The sequence below is a fragment of the Marmota marmota genome, unplaced genomic scaffold, assembly GCF_001458135.2.
Source record: "Marmota marmota marmota unplaced genomic scaffold, marMar, whole genome shotgun sequence".
Lineage (NCBI taxonomy): Eukaryota > Metazoa > Chordata > Mammalia > Rodentia > Sciuridae > Marmota > Marmota marmota.
The window spans coordinates 29,656,303-29,674,760 of NW_026000153.1; the positions used below are offsets into that span (position 1 = coordinate 29,656,303).

General features: G+C 39.4%; 1 protein-coding gene across 2 annotated transcripts in view; it reads left to right on the forward strand.

The window, feature by feature from the left end:
* Positions 1-18,458, forward strand: part of Egfr (epidermal growth factor receptor) — a 201,025-nt gene that overhangs the window by 120,038 nt on the left and 62,529 nt on the right. For both annotated transcript variants that reach the window (XM_048786642.1, XM_048786643.1), the window contains exons 2-7: positions 4,764-4,915; positions 6,280-6,463; positions 9,841-9,975; positions 15,121-15,189; positions 16,097-16,215; positions 17,760-17,901. In XM_048786642.1, coding sequence (XP_048642599.1) covers positions 4,764-4,915; positions 6,280-6,463; positions 9,841-9,975; positions 15,121-15,189; positions 16,097-16,215; positions 17,760-17,901 — 801 coding nt within the window. The remainder of the gene's footprint in view (positions 1-4,763; positions 4,916-6,279; positions 6,464-9,840; positions 9,976-15,120; positions 15,190-16,096; positions 16,216-17,759; positions 17,902-18,458) is intronic.

Here is an 18,458-nt window from a genome sequence, read left to right on the forward strand (position 1 = left end):
TATATATATAAATTTTTTCAATCCCTCAGTCTCCCTGGGGAGTTAGTACCAGAACTTTGTGGATGCTCAAATCCTGGATGCATAATTACCTTATATAAAATAGAATGTAACTTATACACATTCTTCTCTATATTTCAAGTCATTTCTAGATGACTATAATACCAAACACAGCATGAATGCTATGTAAACAGCTGTTATGCTGTATTATATAAGAAATAATAAGAAAAGGTGTGCACATGTTCAGTTCAGATGCAGATGCATTTTTTCAAATGCTTTTTTTTTTCTTTTTTGGTACTGGGGATTGAACTCAGGGGCACTCAACCACAGAGCCACATCCCCATCCCTATTCTATATTTTATTTAGAGACAGGGTTTCACTGAGTTGCTGAGGCTGGCTTTGAATTTTCAGTTCTCCTGTCTCAGCCTCCCAAGCTGCTAGGATTATAGGTATGCAGGCTTTGAATAGTTTTGATGCATGCATGATACATGGTAGGGAGATATGGATAATAAATACATAAACCAATACTAATTTTAAGTAGTGATAAGTCCTAGGAAGGAAAGAAAGTAGAATAATGTGACACAGTGCAGTGGTGTGTTAAGCTGATGATGGTTTCAGAACAGGCCTTTCCAGGGGCATGACCATTGAATTGGAACTTGTGATAAAAAGGAAGCAAAAATGCACAGATCCAGGGTAGCAGTGTGAGAGCACTCCACGCAGATGGCAGATGGAATAGCCTTTGGTGGATGTGAACTGAGAAATGGAGGTATGTAGATGGGCCAGGGAGCCAGAAGAAGAGCAATTGAGAGGAGACAGAACTGACAAAGCCTCATGTGACCATGAGGAGAAGCTTATCCTGACTCTAACTACAATTGAGAGAAACTTTCATATGGTTCAAACCAAGGAACCATGTGATGTGATTTCTGTTTTAAAACAGAATGCTCTGTGGAAAATAGAAGCAAGGGTAAAAGCAGAGGCAATTTGGGAGGTGGAGGGAAGAAATTTGCAAGAGCACCACTACTTTGGCAGCCATTAATATGTAGTTGAGAAAACAGCAAATTAAAACAATTATAAATCTACTGAGGCAATTCCAAAAGTGTCTGAGTGAGTTTGGGCAACTGGAGAAACCTGTTTTAAGGGTGCATCTTAATCAGTAACAGATTTGCCCAGGCTCGTGGGCCAGGAGAGCTGTCTACCCCATAATGGTATAGGAGAGCACAGAGCCTACCTCATAAAACCAAGTGGTGTAACACTTAAAGAAGGCAGATTCCTTTTCATTTTTAGTTAAGGTAAAGTTGAAGAATAACCAGAATCTGTGTCAGCCCTAGATATCTCAGGGCTGAGATAACTTCCTGTTATATGGTTGCCTGGTCCTATCACAAAAACTAAGTGTAACAAAGCAAGGATTAATCTCCAAAATACTGTGCTGTGAAATAACCCTTACACAAAAGGGCAATGCTGTGCAATTCCATTCATATGAAGTTCTAAAATAGGCAAACTGCTGTGGAGTGAAAACAAGTCACAGGATTGCCTCTGGTGTGTGGAGCAAGGCCTGGCTGGGAAAGAGGATGAAGGTGTCTGTGATGTTCTCTATCATAACAGGAGATTAGGGTGCACAAGTGAACACATTTGTTAAAACTTATGAAATGCTAGACTTCAGATTAATCTATTCACAGTTTGTGGATGATCCCTTGAAAACAAGAACTGTAAACTGACATTGAACTGTGGTCAGTGATGGACCAAGGTGAAATCCACTGATATTTGTACCTGACTTTAAAATGCATCCAAAAAAAAATCAGATAGATGGATAGACACTTGATAAAGTAAATATACGTTGTTTAAAAGTTGCATCTTAATCAGTAACAGATTTGCCCAGGCTTGTGGGCCAGGAGAGTGGTCTGCCCCATAATAATACATAAGGATGTTCACAGTACAATTCTATCAGCTTTTCTTTGTATTTATAAATCTTTATAATAAAATTTGAGGACCAAAAGCTTGGGGCTTTGACTACCTGAGTCACAGGACCTGTTCTTGATTCAGTAGAATTTGTCTTCAGGTTTGCAAGAGATGGAGAAAGCCACTAGCATTTTATGAAACTTGATATATACAAATAAAATTGTATGGTTTTCAATGAATAGACCTAAAGTAATATTGAAGTTCTCTGAATAAATTGCTTTAAAAACTAAATTTTAAGTGCATGTTTTAAGAAATTCTTAAAGTACAATGTGTTCCTTTTGCTTTCTTTTTTTTTCTGATTTGATAAATATTCTGCAAAGCAACTTAGTAAGCCAATGTGCAGATCCAAACATCCCACTTTAGACACTTAGGACAGTGTACTAGGGCACCGAGGTCCTCTAACATCGGTCCAGGTGCATGTTATAGTATATTAGTGTCACATTCTCAGTAATGAACATTCTGTAGTTTTAAACTTTTTTCCCATATTTTATTGTTGTATTATAACTATACATAATGGTGGGATTTGTTGTAGCATATACATGCATGCACACAGTATACAACTGTGAACTTTAAGAAAAGAAAGCTGAAAGCTCTTATCTATTCATTCAATCTTCAAAACAATTGGCAGTTCAGGATTATTTTGGTGTTTTGAGGCAGCCTAATTCAAAAAACTCAGGGGAATGTTTCAAGGTCACACAATAAGGAAGTAATAAAACAGACTTTCTCCTGGACTAATTAAAAATCTCTTACTCTTTGCAGTTTTGTCTAAAATCAGACTAATTAGTTCATGATTATTATTTTTTAATAATTTTATTTGTTTCAGTGGTCTCACATTTCTCATAGCTTTATATTTGGTATAAAGATGGAGCCAAGATTATGCTTTGTTTCAATTAGGAAACCTGTACCAATCTGTGTGCATGTATGTGTGTAGGTGTGAAACCTATACCAATATTTGTGTATGGGTGGGCGGGTGTGTACACGCATGTACCCTCACTGGGGATCAAACCCAGGGCCTCAAGCATACTAAATATGCTCCACCTCAGCCCCTAGAGCAGTTCATTCTGATCATCATCCTAGGTTTCACTCATATGCTGGCATCCTCTTTGGATATATAGGAAGAGAAAGCTGTAGAAGAAACAGCATTTTAATGACTTTTGATACTTGAGTATATTAGCCCTGGGATAATATTCAAGAACGACTTGTCTTTATTGAATCAGTATATCAACTGTCTCTCAACACCTGTCTGCTTGGGTAGAACAGTTATATGATCATTCCAGGTTGAGGTTACAGTCAAAGTAGCCCAGGTTTCTGGGTAAAAACAGATGAGCGACATTGGATTGAGCCAAAATTATGGTTGAAAGAACTATGCAATCATCCTGCCTTTGCAGATAGGAGATAGGGACTGAGTTCCTTTGTGAAAGTTTTCACTACTATTGAATTTGAATGAGAGCATAGAAGGGAAAAATAGGGAAATCCCCACAGAGTTAAAAAGGATGTGAAGATTGCATCATAGCTAATGTTTGTATAAATGCCTTGGGTTGATTATGTGGTGTTTGAACATGTGCTCATGGCTGTGGCTCCGTCATGCAAAGGCAGACACATGATGCTCTTAGAATAATTCCCATAGGGAGGGAACAAAGAAGCCTATAAAATAGAAGTATATATTTTTAAAGTTTCTGAAGAAAGTACCAGTGCAGTATTGACTTTGGCCTTGCTCTGTGGACTGCCACCTGGTTGTCCAGTCAGTGCCTTTACAGATGAAGAAGGACCTGGCCAGGTCTGATTATAATGTCCAAAGCCAGAGGCCATATTTCTTCACTGATGATAATTTTGGTTCAAACATAGTCCCTTATTAACAAGCTCCCTGCTTCAAAAGCCCCAAGCCTCTTTGTTTTGTTAGGCTTGCCGAAACACGCCTTTCAGAGAGCTAGGTTTGTAAATATCACTTTATTATAATCCTCTCCTTTGCTTTTAAATGTAAGCTTCCAAGTGCATTTCTACAATCTAACTTTGGCCTCTAATTTAAAATGTTATCTTGGATTAAAATTTGATATCCTGAAACACTAAGGAGTGAAAAGTGCCCAGGTTGTGTATTGGCCATTGATGCAAAGCAATTGTGCATATGCTTGTGCTCTGTGGAATGACAGAGTGTATAAGCCAGAGGAACATGCTTGTCTATCCCCAAGTGTTCTTAAAAGTTGTGTCTTCTTTTTTGTTATTTTATAACTATTCAATTATTTCTTTGATTTTTTTCTTTGCTGTATTTGTATAGAGGAATATTTTTAATCTCCACCCAGATGAGTTTTTCAATTATGTGCTTGTGATTGACTTTAGATCTATAGTGTGATGGTCAGAAAATATTGTCTAGTGTATGTTATGTTTGTGCACATTCTTTGCACACACAATGTGCATACTAACTTTTTGCAAACTAAAATGTTCATTTTATAATTATTAACTCAACCTTGTAATTATTAAATTCCTTATGAAATTTTCTTTTTGACTACTGAACTCTTATAGAATTTTCTTGTCTTAAAGACTTTCATAGAAGTTTCATATAATCCCATTGAATTTTAAACATTTTTTACATATTTTAATATAATGAAATCCCATGCAGTATAGAGATGCATTTCCTCTTACATTGAATTACACCTTACATAAGCTTTAACATCTTTTATCACATTGGTCTTGAAGTATCCTTTGATCAGAATTAATATTGTAAATCACTAAAGCTTAGAAAGTTAGTAAATATTTATATTAGTTTTGTTACTTCAAAGAATTTTATGACATATCTTTTTTTTCCTTTATTCCAGTTTGCCAAGGCACAAGTAACAAGCTCACCCAGTTGGGCACTTTTGAAGATCACTTTCTGAGCCTCCAGAGGATGTTCAATAACTGTGAAGTGGTCCTGGGGAACTTGGAAATTACCTACGTGCAAAAGAATTATGACCTTTCCTTCTTAAAGGTTTGTTTGGATGAATTTGTTATCCTACCCAAATATCATAGAAGTTCATATTAGCAGAAAACAGCTAGACAGAATTTAGCTTGAAGCATGTTTACTTTTCATTGTGGTGGTTCCAAGTCCAAAGGAGCTATAGATGAGATTTTTGTGAGAGTCTCCTTTACTGTCTTGGATCAGGTTATAGCTAAAAAAGAATATTGGAGAGAAACAGCCTGGAACTCCACTGTCACCACAGATTCTGACATTAATCACTAGCCATTGCTTCAGTCATGGTATGCTGGCATATCAGGTCTTTTGAAAAATAATGAAAATAGCTGGGTATGGAGGCGCTCACCTGTAATCCCAGTGGCTCGGGAGGCTGAGGCAGGAGGATTGCAAGTTCAAAGCCAGCCTCAGCAACTTAGTGAGGTGCTAAGCAACTCAGCAAGACCCTGTCTCTAAATAAAATATTTTTTAAAAGGGCTGGGGATGTGGCTCAGTGATTGAGCATGCCTGGGTTTAATCCTTAGTTACCCCCCTCCAAAAAAAAAATAATAAGTATAAAAATCCTGGCTTTATAGTACGTGCCTTTATCCTTGGCATGAATATTCTTACCATAGCCAATTTCAAGCTCCCAAGAGATTATAACCAGTTCTCACAATTCCTAAATATTTTACAGTAAGCTTAGAGTTTGATGGTACTTAAATTTTGATTGGATTTGTCTCGCCACCTTCTGGCTGGCCAGCCTGCCTGCCTACCTGCCTTCTTTCCTTCCTTTCTTCCTCTTTCCTTCTCACCCCACCCCACCTCTGGAGCTCTCCTTCCCTCCCTCTTTTACTTTTTTTGGTAAGAAATTATATGAGAGCTGGGCACTGTGGCACACACCTGTAATCCCAGCAGCTTGGAAGGCTGAGACAGAAGGATTGAGAGTTCAAAGACAGCCGCAGGAAAAAGCAAGGCTGCTGAGCAACTCAGTGAGACCCTGTCTCTAAATAAAACACAAAAAGGGGCAGGGATGTGACCCAGTGGTTGAGTGCATCTGAGTTCAATCCCTGGTACAGAAAAAAAAGAAAGAAAGAAATTATGAGATAGATACAAAGTAGTTTTTTTAAATTTTCATTTTCATCTGAAGTGTTAAGTTGCAGTACTCCTAATTAATGCACATTGCTCTTCATTACAGGCTTCAAAACCCAAAGTGGAGGGATCGGATCATTTCAAATCCTGTCACTTCTTTGCTCAGTTGTAATCATTTATATATCTTACATTTGTCAACCACTCATGTGTATTATGGTGCAGTTAGGTGCCCTGGAACGTCTGGACCCATTTCAGAACTTGAATTCTTGAACTCTTTGAAACAGAAATAAAATATTGTTGTTTTATCTCATTAGACCATCCAGGAAGTTGCTGGTTATGTACTCATCGCCCTCAACACAGTGGAGAGGATTCCTTTGGAAAACCTGCAGATCATCAGAGGAAATGTGCTCTATGAAAATACTTATGCCTTAGCAGTCCTGTCTAACTATGGTGCAAATAAAACTGGACTAAGGGAGCTGCCCATGAGAAACTTACAGGGTGAGAGGCCAGGGGGATCATGGGTGTGTGTAAATGCAGAAGGTGATTCTGATTGGCACTCAATAACTGTCACATTTTTCAATTCCACCTTTTATTCATGAAATACACATGTATTGCATGCCAACTGTTTACAGGATCCAGAATCTTAGTGGAAGTTACTAAGGAGAAGGTAGATAATGTAATAGAAAGGGAAGATTTCAGCCAGTTACCCATTCTTCCATGGATGTGGAAAAATATCCGGAGGGTTAGGAAGAAATGGCAAATATTCTGGGTAAAAGAATCTTTTTTTATTCCTGCACTGGAATAGAGAGTTCATGCATGTGGGGAAGAAATAAACTGCCAGCCTTCTGAACTAGATCTCAGGTATATAAGGACATACAGTAATTCTCCCTCATACTCAGGGGGGGTGGGGGGATATATTCCAAACCTCCAGTAAATGCCCATCATCTCTGTAGCACCAAAATGCCTATTTATACTGTTTTTGTCCTATATATACATACCTCTGGCAGTTTAATTTATAAATTGGGCATAATAAGAGATTAACACCATTAATGAATAATAACAGAACACTATAATAAAGTTACATGAATATAATCTTGTTCTCTCTCTCTCTCTCTCTCAAGTATCTTATTGAATAAGCAATAAGTTTGTTACCTAGTTTGCAATGGGATTTGAAACTTATGTAAAGCAAAATTGCTGATAAGGAGGTATTAGTGTACATTAAAAACTCTACCCACATTTGATGCGGTCTCAAAAGTAGTGCTGTTATATGGAAAATCAGGTATAAGTTAAGGACAAGGAATGAAGATTTGATAGAAGTTTGAATTCTTGTAAGAAGGATACTTGGGAGGCTCCTGGGAGAGGAAACCGGAGATGGTAGAAGTGAGGGTAAATTGACTTTAAAAAAAAAAAAGTGGAGATAAAAATAGACAACAATTGTGCCCTACCGCATGGCAGGCATGTTAAATCAGTAACTGCATTTACTGCCCACATCGCTCTTTCAAAGTGGGTGTTACATGCAGTCGTTTTACAAATACAGAAATGGCAGTAAATTAACTGTCCCAAGGCCCCATGCTAGTAAACAGAGAAGCCAGGGATGGCCCCAAATCACTGTCCCCATATTTCATCCTTCCTGTGTGGTTCTGATGGGGACATAGAGCTGAAAGGGAAAGGAGCAAGATAAGAAGAGGGGTGTGGAGCAGAGGAGGCCCTGTTTGGAATGACAGGAGCCTAGCAGGTGTGCAGAGCTGGAGTGTGAGCCACGCATTCAAAGCCGAGAATGGAAACAGCTAGGCAATCATCTCCTTGGTTCCTTCATTTACCATCCTATAAATTGCCTTAAAGATTCCCACCCACAGCTTTACTGCTCGGAGCACCCACGCTCATGTTTCTGTGTTTATTCTAGCACTCGTGGTGTTTTACTTGCATTTTGTGAAGTGACTGATTCGGTACATTCAGTGTGCCTCACTCCTCACGCCTGTCTTGCCTCACATGTGTCTTGAAACAAGGCCCCAGCGGGTGTGAGTCTGGTTCCTGGAGCCAGACTGTCTGGGTTCCAGCCCGGGCTCTATCACTCACTAAGCAGAGACTCTGGAGCACGTTCTTTCAGCTCCCTGTGCCTCACCTTCAGAAATGTGGGCTGCATACTCACCACAATAGTTAGGACTGTTGAGAAAATTAAGTGACTCACTATAGGCAAAGCATCTGCTTTAGTGAGTCCTCGGTATTATTCTTACTTTGAAACCAAGGTTGGATTGTACAGATCCAGATTATTTAATATAGCATTATTAACAGTCAACCTAGAGCCTGCCACAGAATGAGCATTCATGAATGTGAAAAGTAAAAATAAATATCTGGCTGCCTCCTGACTGTCTTTCTTTTCGAAGCTACAAGACAGTGGCACCTGATGTCCCCTTCACCTTTCTTACCCCTTATTTCTCCCTATCACTGACAATAGGTTTCTCTAAGGCCCTGTTTTAGACTCTGCATTTTCTGCACTCACAGCCCCTTCGTCTTTTGTCCTGAGTGTCCCTGCAGCCTTGGCATCCCCATCTTGTGTTTTCAAATCTGGCCTCTCAGTTTCATCCATCTGTACATGGCTCTCTCATGAGGCACGTGATGCACTTGGTGACCCTCTGGTCATCTCTGACTTCCATATCAGGCTCTGCGGTTTGGCCTTTCCTGATCTCCCAGGTTTCCTCCTGCAATTGCTTTATACTCTTAACTCTGTTGAGAAAACTCTGTACCCGAGGCCTTCTGTGCCTTTGCTTTCAAGTCTTCTTTCTGCAAGAGCCTTTCTTCCTTATTCCTATAAAATAAGTGTGTAAATACATTCTGGAAATCTCATTCTTTCCAGCAGCCTCTGAGTTCTTCCCCAGGAGAATCCTTTCTTTTCAGCATTGGTACTTTGTGCACATGTTGTATCCATTCCCTGCCCACGGAATGCTGAGCACTAAGATTTTTTTTTTTCCTCTACATTTAAATGATAGTCATTGGACCATTGTGAGGATTAATGAAGATAATATTTATACACCAACTAGCACAGTACCCAGCCTCATCATCATGGTCTCCCGGGGGCACAGGACCATTAAACAGAACCATTAATCTGTTTTATTGGTGTGTCAGTCCTCAAAAAGAAGCCAGCAGGTCTAATTCATCTTTGCAGACCCCACAGCACCTGTTCAGTGTTTTGTACACAAAAGTCATTTTCAGAAATATTTATGTTTAAATGTTATCAATGCAGCACTCTCTCTTTGTCCAGGCTTGAAATTTTTTCCATCCCCAACTTTTTCATGCCCTCTCATGAATTCCTTGAAACAATTGTACAGTATAGTCTTGTGCATCTCTCATGTCTCTGGTGTCCACCTGTGGCTTTTTCATACATACAGTTCTTACTCCATAACAGGCGCACACCCTTTCCTCATGATATCCTCCAGAGCCACCTGGGAGCATGTTAGGTGAAGGTTGGCCACTCTATCCTGCCATCCTGAGTCTATAATACCTGTGACTGCCACGGGCTCTTCCTGCCCTATCTGCTCCTTCACCTCTCCAATCAGTCCTCATCCAGCTTGATCAGATCCCAGAACCATTACTGAACAGTCATCATTCATTCTGTGCTCACTGACTAACCATTCCCTCCCTGCTATATTTCTAAACTTCTAATTATTATTCAAAGCCCAGGTCAGGAGAAATCCTAACTCCTCCATAGCACTATCATAAACTGAGTTTTTGTCTGCCGCCAGCACGGCTTCCATAGGACTGACCATTTGCACACTGGCATCTTTCTAATGGAAAATAAATTGTAAAAAAATGTGTGCATGCATCAGGTGAATTTAAAGGAGATGGAAAGTTTGCTTACTGTAGTTCTGTTCATGTAGAAATCCTGCATGGTGCCGTGCGGTTCAGCAATAACCCTGTCCTCTGCAACGTGGAAAGCATCCAGTGGCGCGATATCGTCGACAACGACTTTATGAGCAATATGTCAATGGACTTGCAGAACCGCCTGGGCAGCTGTAAGTGTTGCAAGATCTTTCTCTTGGCTTCCAGCTTCCATGGTGGGTAGAGCTGTTCAATGCTGGAGTTGGGGAGACAGCATGTTTACTGTTAAGTCATATTATACTAAAACAAAAATAAGTAATAAACACATTATCTGCCTACCAGAAGAGCTTTTATATAAGACAGAGGTAAAAGTCTACTTTTCGTGTTGCCAGGTAGCACACCTTCTCATGCAGAGCCTGAACCCTTGAAGAGCCCTTGAACAGAATTACTGGTTGCAGGAAGAACTGTAGTGGTAGCCTTTAGTCCTGGCTTGAGGCTTCTCCCATCCTGCCTCATGGAGATTGACCAACCTCTTGTGTGCTACCGAATTACTACTGAGTCCTACAGTGGTACCCCAGTCCTCTTGACCCCCTTGACTTCTGCCCTCTGGATTATGACTGTAGGCACTCCCACATGGAACCACAGGCAAAATTGAGTACAGCCCACAGGGAGGAAGTTTGTAAATATTTCCCTGAATTCTTCTGACCTCATCCCTGCCCTGTTCATCAGTAAAGCAGCTTTGTGAGGGAGGGCCTGGCAGGAGACCAGGCCTAAGGTCACGGCTACACCCCTTGCCCATTGCCAAGGCCATGTGGTAAACTCTGAAAGACACATGCTTACACTTACCAAGCTCCCCTGAGTTTGATCCCCTTCCTGATCCCCCCTGGTGTTTCAACCCTTTAAAATAAGAAGGGATGACCACTTCCTGCATCTCTGTTTCCCTACAGCTGTTCAGTAGAAGCATGTTTATTTTTGGTCTCAAAATGTAGCTGACACAACTCTTCAAAATCATCAGCTGGATGTTCTTTTCTGTTTCTATTTGCTTCGTGTTTATTGATTGACTGGTTGTGATGGAATATTCATAATATAAAATTTATTACCTTAACCATTTTTAAATGTAAACTTCAATGACATTATGCATCCACGTCGTGATGTCGCCATTACCACCGTGTACTGGCAGAACTCCTTTCATCTTGCAAAGCTGAAATTATGTATCCATTAATCAATAACTCCTGTTTTCCCTTCCTCCCTATGCCCCAGCCTAGGTAGCCCTCAATCTAATTTCTGTCTTAATGAGGTTGACTACTCTAGGTACAGGTGGGATCGCACAGTATTTGTCCTTTTGTATCTGACTTATTTCACTTAGCATAATGTCCTCAAGGGCCATCCATGTTGTAGCATGTGTCAAAATTTTCTTCCTTTATATGACCAAATGATATTCCATCATATACTAATATCACATTTATCTTTTAACTCCCTAACCAATGCTACTATGAAAATGGATATTGAGCTCTTCCATTTTATAAATGTATCATTCTACCAGATACCCAACATATCACCCATTGTGTTTGCAATAAACTGAAAGTTTTTATTTTAGAATGCAAATTTTTGTACTATTCATGAGACCAAAGTTAGAATTTCCTCAGCTATATGAGGAAATATAGGGAGGTCAAATTGTTCAAAATTATAACAAACAAAAAAAACCTTACAAACAAAGGTTATGGATTTGCCATGAATAAGATCAGACAGCCTGCAATGGTACACCTGTACTCACTGCCATCATGATTGTAAGGAAGATCCATCAAGAAGCATTGGGAAAAAAAAATGATGGGTGGACAGGTTCATGAAATAATTAGAGTCAAATATGATGACACTGTAAGCTATAAATCAATATGGTGTTGATTAAAGAAACGCTGTGTTATCTTTCCACTACTATAATAAAATACCTGAGATAATCAACTTAAAAGAGGAAAGGGTTTTTTAACTCAGAATTTTGAAGGTTTTAGTCGATGGTAAGTTGGTCTCAAAGCTTTTGGGCCTGTGCGAAGGCAGCACATCATGGCAGAAGTAGATGGCAGAGGAAGCAAAAGAGAAAGAAAGAAAAGGGGCAAGAATCCCAATATTCCTTTCAAGTACATTTTCCCCAGTTTCCCCAGTGACCAAACTTCTCACTAGGCCCCACCTCTTAAACTTTCCAGTTTCCCAAAAGCACCAACCTGGGGATTAATCCTTTAAAATATGGGTTTGTGAAAATCATTTCAGATCCAAAATATAGCAATAATCACATAAACCTAACTAAATCAAAAGTCCATAAGGAAATGGCATTTCAAGTAAAAATTGATTCAATAAATTGTTATGAAATTACTTAATGATTAGGGAGAAATATAGAACTGATAGAGCTGTAAAGGATTTTTGTTTTTGTTTTGTTTTAAGACAAACTAGGTATATTAGGTTAGTCATACAGGAAAGTACAAAATCACCTTACACCTATGGCTTCCTCATTACCTACTGCCAATCTCCTTGTGGAAAGTGGACTCCTCCCTTAACCATTGCTTTGCAATACACACATTCCTCCTGAGAACTTATCTCACTTCATTTTTACAAAAAAAAAATCCTGTGAGATGAGTCAAGTATTTTAAGGGCAAAACATCTGAAATTCAGAAAAGTCAAACTATGTACCCCAGCTTTGTGCTTTTGTTAATAAAGTTGGGAATTTGAGGTTAGAGTGAATAATTATCTTGCAAGGAAAATAAATTCAGACAAAAAAGAAAGAAAATAAATTCATCACCCATTCCATACCTCAAGATAAATTCCAAATATATTAAATATATATAATAAATTATTGAACATGGATGTAAGTGGTAGAAGGAAACATAAATATTAATATTTATAATAACACTTTCAAGAAAATCCAAAGTTAGATAACATAAAAGAAAATTTTCATGTAAAAACATGTAATGAAAATATTATATGACATCTGATTGCCACGAAGGAAATCCTGACAGGATGACCCACCACCACCAAAATGGGCTAAGGACTTGAGCAGGTGCATGAGCATGCCCCCACACATATACACACATGTACACACACTTTTACAAAATAGGTGGCCAAGAAATCAGGTAAAATTTTATTTCTTACAATAGTAAAAAGGTCAAAAAAAATAAGGAAGTATAATTTTTGCTTTTGCTAAATATTTGAATTTCTTTCAATTTTATATGCATGGGTCAATCAGGGTACAGGGGCACAGAAATTCTTATATTCTTCTCTAGACATATAAATTAATAAGACAGGGAGAGAATTTTGGCAGTATATTTCCAAAGCTTATTTAAAGCCTTCATATCCATGACGGTTGGCTATCATGGCTGAGAATAAGAGAGGAAATAATTAGGGGAGTGAAAATCATAAGAGATGTAGAAAAGTATTTTATACAGGAATATTTCTTGAAACCTTATTTATAATAAATCTTGGAAACAAACTATATATCAAAAATAAGAGATTGATTGGATAAGTTATGATTCAGCCATGCTTCCAAAATCATGCTAGGTAGAAGGATATTTAAAGGCATGAAAAAGTTGTCATGACATTTATTAGTGTTTTTTAAGATAACAAAGCAATGCATAGTGTGATATTGATTCTTATATAGATACATATTTAAATGTCCTTATTGATTGCCTCTTAATGATTCTTATTTCTTCTTTTTTGCTTTTCTACTATACACATTTCATATAGTGGGAATGCATCTAATTTTTGTCACAGAGGGTTAATAATACAATTATAAACAGACCTTGAATTCATTGGCTGGCAAATGTTTCCCTGTTACCTGAAAGATCATTTTTATTTTAAATATATTTCTTTTATAAACCTATTACAAGTTATAATCAAAATTGGAAGATGTTGATGTGTAGGGTGAAAAGTAACGGTAACTTCATCTCACTGTACAGACAGAGCTGCTTGTAACACATTTCTTTTGCTTTTGCTTTTTCTTCTTTTTGTTTCTCTGTTTCCTTCCCTCTGTCTTTGTGTTCACAACATATCACACACACCATCCATGTAGTGCTTGGCCTTAACATCTTTCATGACTCCAGGGAGTGGGCTCCGGCATTGCATTAATTTCTGTCACTCCTGGTGGCAATGGTAGAAATTGTCACTTGTTTTAGATGGGTCTCCTGGTTCACTAGACTTGGCAAATTGTCACCTCTTCCATTTGCAACCTAAATTCTTACAGCAGCTAAAATCTTCCTGAGAATAGGAGACATTGGAACACATATTACCTCCTTTCGATTATGATATGTTTATACTAAAAGATATCTGCATGGGGCTGGGGTTGTAACTAAGAGTGTAGTTCTCATCTAACATTCATGAAACTCCAGGGTTGGTTGGTTGGTTGGTTGATTTTGGTACTAGGGATTGAGTACAGGGGTGCTTTACCACTGAGTTACATCCCCATTCCTTTTTACTTTTTATTTTGAGTCAGTATCTTTCTATGTTGCTGAGGGTCTTGGTAAGTTGCTGAGGCTGGCCTCAAATTTGTGATCCTCCTGCTCAACCAAGTCACTAGGATTACAGGCATGTAGTACCTGTAATCCCGGTGAGGCCCCAGTTTTGATCTCCAGCAACACACACACAGAGATGTTCCCATGAGTGTCCCCTTTTTAACAAATTTCGTGATCAACCTGTTTTTTCTCTGTTGATTTCACAATCTGGGCTTAAGATTTCTCAGTGCTGATAAAAAATAAAATATGGCTAAGGAGATTAAAAAGTCTTTGTACGTATAATTTGTAATTGAACAATTATAAAAACTGATCAATTGCAAAGATTTCTGGATAGTAGCTTGTAAATTATTAGCTTAGATTTGAGATAATTAACATAGTAGTATACACTATTGACATGTTTATATTCAAATACCCAAAGATGACTGATCCACTCATTCACTCATGACCACACATGGCAAAGATATAGTAGGTACATACTTAGGACTCCACCAGATTAGACACCTCGATTCTGTTGTGAAAGATGCCAGAAAATCCCCCAAGCCTATGAAAATTGGAACTCTGGACCTTAGTTTCATTTAAATTCTCCTTTATGTGCCTGTGAAAAATTAGTAATTGCTCTCTGCCTCAGTTTCCATAGCTGAAATGTAAATAAAATCAGTATATGATTCATTTTTTATTTCTTATGGGGATCTTTTAAATCATCCTACAAACTAGCCAAAGAATAAGAAGTTTTAAAGCTATTCCTTATTTCTAGAACATTATCCAGGGCCATGGGAAAGGTATTATCAGTTTCTTATCATTTGTTCACTTTTGCTGAGGTATGAATTTATAATGTTTATGTTTCAGGCCAAAAGTGTGATCCAAGCTGTCCCAATGGAAGCTGCTGGGGCGCAGGAGAGGAAAACTGCCAGAAATGTAAGTCAGTCAGTGAAGAAGGTCAATGTATAACCCCCCCTCCCCACCACCCATGAGCATATCCCCAAGTCAAGGTGTGACCACCCTCCCAACCTGGATTCAGGGGATTGGATTTGTTTTCCCTTCAGAGACTATAGGCCACTCCCCGACCACAGGGCCAGATGTTGTCAGTTTCATGAATGACAGTCTTGCAAATCTCACTGTATGTGCTTACTCCAGTGTGGGCTATTTCGGGCCACTTCAGTCTTTTGTAAATATGTGAAAGCCAGCCACCTATGTCCTAGTCATTTCTTCTGGACAACATGGTTGTTCGCACATTTTCCTGAGAATCAGAAACTCATCCTCTCCCTCTGCCTTCGTTATTCCTGGGTATCCTGCTACCCAGAAGTTCGAACAATGTCTCTTAAGAGAGTTTTTGTGTGAATCCTACTTCAGGAAAGAATTTAATTTACCTGATCCTGGTTGTGGGCTCACATACTCAGTGTGGCCAAGGACTCTGGGGACTTGTCAGGTTCAAAATTGACCATCTGTCCCTAAATTTCATTGTGACATGGTTGCTGCCTCCCCTGAAATACTTCTTCCTGCCAAGTGCTTATGTTTTGTGTGCAGACACAAAGACTCAGTATGACTAATGTCTAATTATTAAGAAGGTCTTGATTGATCAGTTCTTCTAAGCAATTAAAAATAAATAAATAAATAAAAGGTACCGTGAGGCAGGTCATGACAGGATTGAGTTTGGCTGAACATGAATGCCTGAGATCTTGAATCACAGAATCACCACATCACTGTATTCATCATTTCTCCCCACTTTTTCCATTACCTTTGCAAGTGCTCTTTAATTTTCCCTGGGAAATGATGTTTGTCTTCCCCTTGACTCAGCTCTCAGGTGATCTTTATTCTTTTTCAGTGACCAAGATCATCTGTGCCCAGCAGTGTTCAGGGCGATGCCGTGGCAAGTCCCCCAGTGACTGCTGTCACAACCAGTGTGCAGCTGGCTGCACGGGGCCCCGGGAGAGCGACTGCCTGGTAAGACCAAGCTTCCCTTCTGCTTCTTTTGGAATTGGTCCACAACTGCTGTACACTGCCACCCCCAACACCGACCATGACAGGGGCTTCCTGTGGGAGACGTTTGTGGATTAATATTGGCAATCACAGATATAGCATAATAGCATAATACCCTTGGCATTCATCACCAGGAACTAGGCACAGAATAAGCACTAAATACTGTATATGTGTTATTGCCAATAGCAATAGCATCACACTGTTTATTGTTTCCCTTGATACTGTGAGATCCCTATGCTAGTCAGCTTTCTGTTACTATGAACAAAGTACCTGACAAGAACAATTTAGAGAAGAATAAGTTTGTTCTGGACTCACAGTTTCAGTCCATGGCTGGCCAGCTACATTGCTCTGGGGCAAGGTGAGGCAGAACATCACTGTGGAAGGGTAGTAGAAGAAAACTGCTCATCTCATGGTATCCAGGAAGTAGAGGGAGAGAGGAAGGAGCCAGGGGGACAAGATATAAAGTGACTCACCTCCTCTAGCCATGTCCCACCTGCCTACAGTGATAACCCAGTACAGCAATTCTTTAAAATTATTAATCCATCAAATGGATTAATCCATTTTTAGGTTAAAAATCTCATAATTGCATCATTTAACCTCCTTCATTCCCACAAGAGCTTTTGGGGGACACCTCTTATCCAAACCAAAACAGTCTCCTAAGGGATCCATCCAGAGCTTTCCTGATCTTCAATAGTATGATATTTGGGTCTCCTGTCCCTCATCCTTCTCTTCTTTCTACCACAGTTCCAATGCCTCTTAGTCTACACCCTACCCCTAAGGGGTCTTGAAGCATTTCACTCTTATCTCTGCTACTATAGATAACTTACAAAAGCCTTGTCACCCGTGTACACTGTGGTATTTCATTTCAGAAGTCCTAGACACATCTGGCCTGGAGGTTACAATTCCCAGGGTCAATACTCAAGTGTAGTGAGATCTGCTCAGATTCCAGAAAGAGGCCCACCCTAAGCTGGTCTCTCAGTGGTTTCAACAAAGGGAAGATTCTGAAATTCCAGAGACTGGGCCCAACCCTAGGGATTTCAAACTGGTTGGTCTGGGGTGGGCCAGTTCCAATGGAAGTTTTCAGGGAAAATAACCCTTGTTATTTTCAACTTTCCTAGTGAAGTCTTTCTTCAGTTTATCCATAAATTTTAAAATGCATCCTCGAGTATTCTTTATAAAGGAAATACAATGTACATTGAATTTCAAAACAATGGTTATCACTAAAATGTCTTAACTCTTGCCATTTGAAAATTAATAGAGATATATTTTCTCTGATCATAATTTGTAAACTATTATAGCCAGGACAATATGTTTAAGAAAAATCATATTCTTGAGAGAAAGTTCTGACTCTACCAAAGGTCATTACTAGATTTTTCTACTCTGATTGAACACCTGAGCACTGAGCTTTCTAAGCCTTTCTATCCTGAAGACAAAACACCTTGCTTCCTTGATTTGGGGCACTGAGTATCCTTGCCCAGCTCCATCAGGCCTGTGTCCCTCCTGTGCAGGTCTGCCGCAAGTTCCGAGATGAAGCAACATGCAAGGACACCTGTCCACCACTTATGCTGTACAACCCCACCACATACCAGATGGATGTCAACCCCGAGGGGAAGTATAGCTTCGGTGCCACCTGTGTGAAGAAGTGTCCCCGTGAGTGCCTCACCTGGGAAACCCTTTGAGTTGTCAGGCATCCATATCCTCTTTTGTCTTCTACAGGAATCCTTGAGCTCCGTGGGGGGTTCAGGTACTGCCTTGGGTGCTCTTTGGGGCTCTGTGTTTGCCTTGTTCTCAGGCGGGTGAACACATGCTGATCAGGTGTGGAGGTGAAGCCCAGATGAGTGCCAAGGAGCACTAAGGCTTCAGGCTCTGCTTATGGGGCAGCGTCGTCTGTATTGGTTCTAGTGTCTATGGTGGCTCAACTGCATAACAGGAAACACACCTGTCACTCTGTCCCCCAAAAATAAAGGCCAGCTGCAGTAGTCCAGAGTGTTCGGTTGTCTGATTAGCACAAAACCACAGTTCTTTGGGTCATTTCATTGTTTTGTTCTTATACCAACCAGGTATTTAACAGACCTAATTACAGAGAAGAGCAGATCTGCAGCCTTCTTAAGTGGTTCAAATTATGGTGAAATCATTCCTCTTGGAAGTATTGCAGAAGCTTTTTTTTTTTTTTTTATTTCATTTGTTTGGGTTTGGGTTTTGCTTAT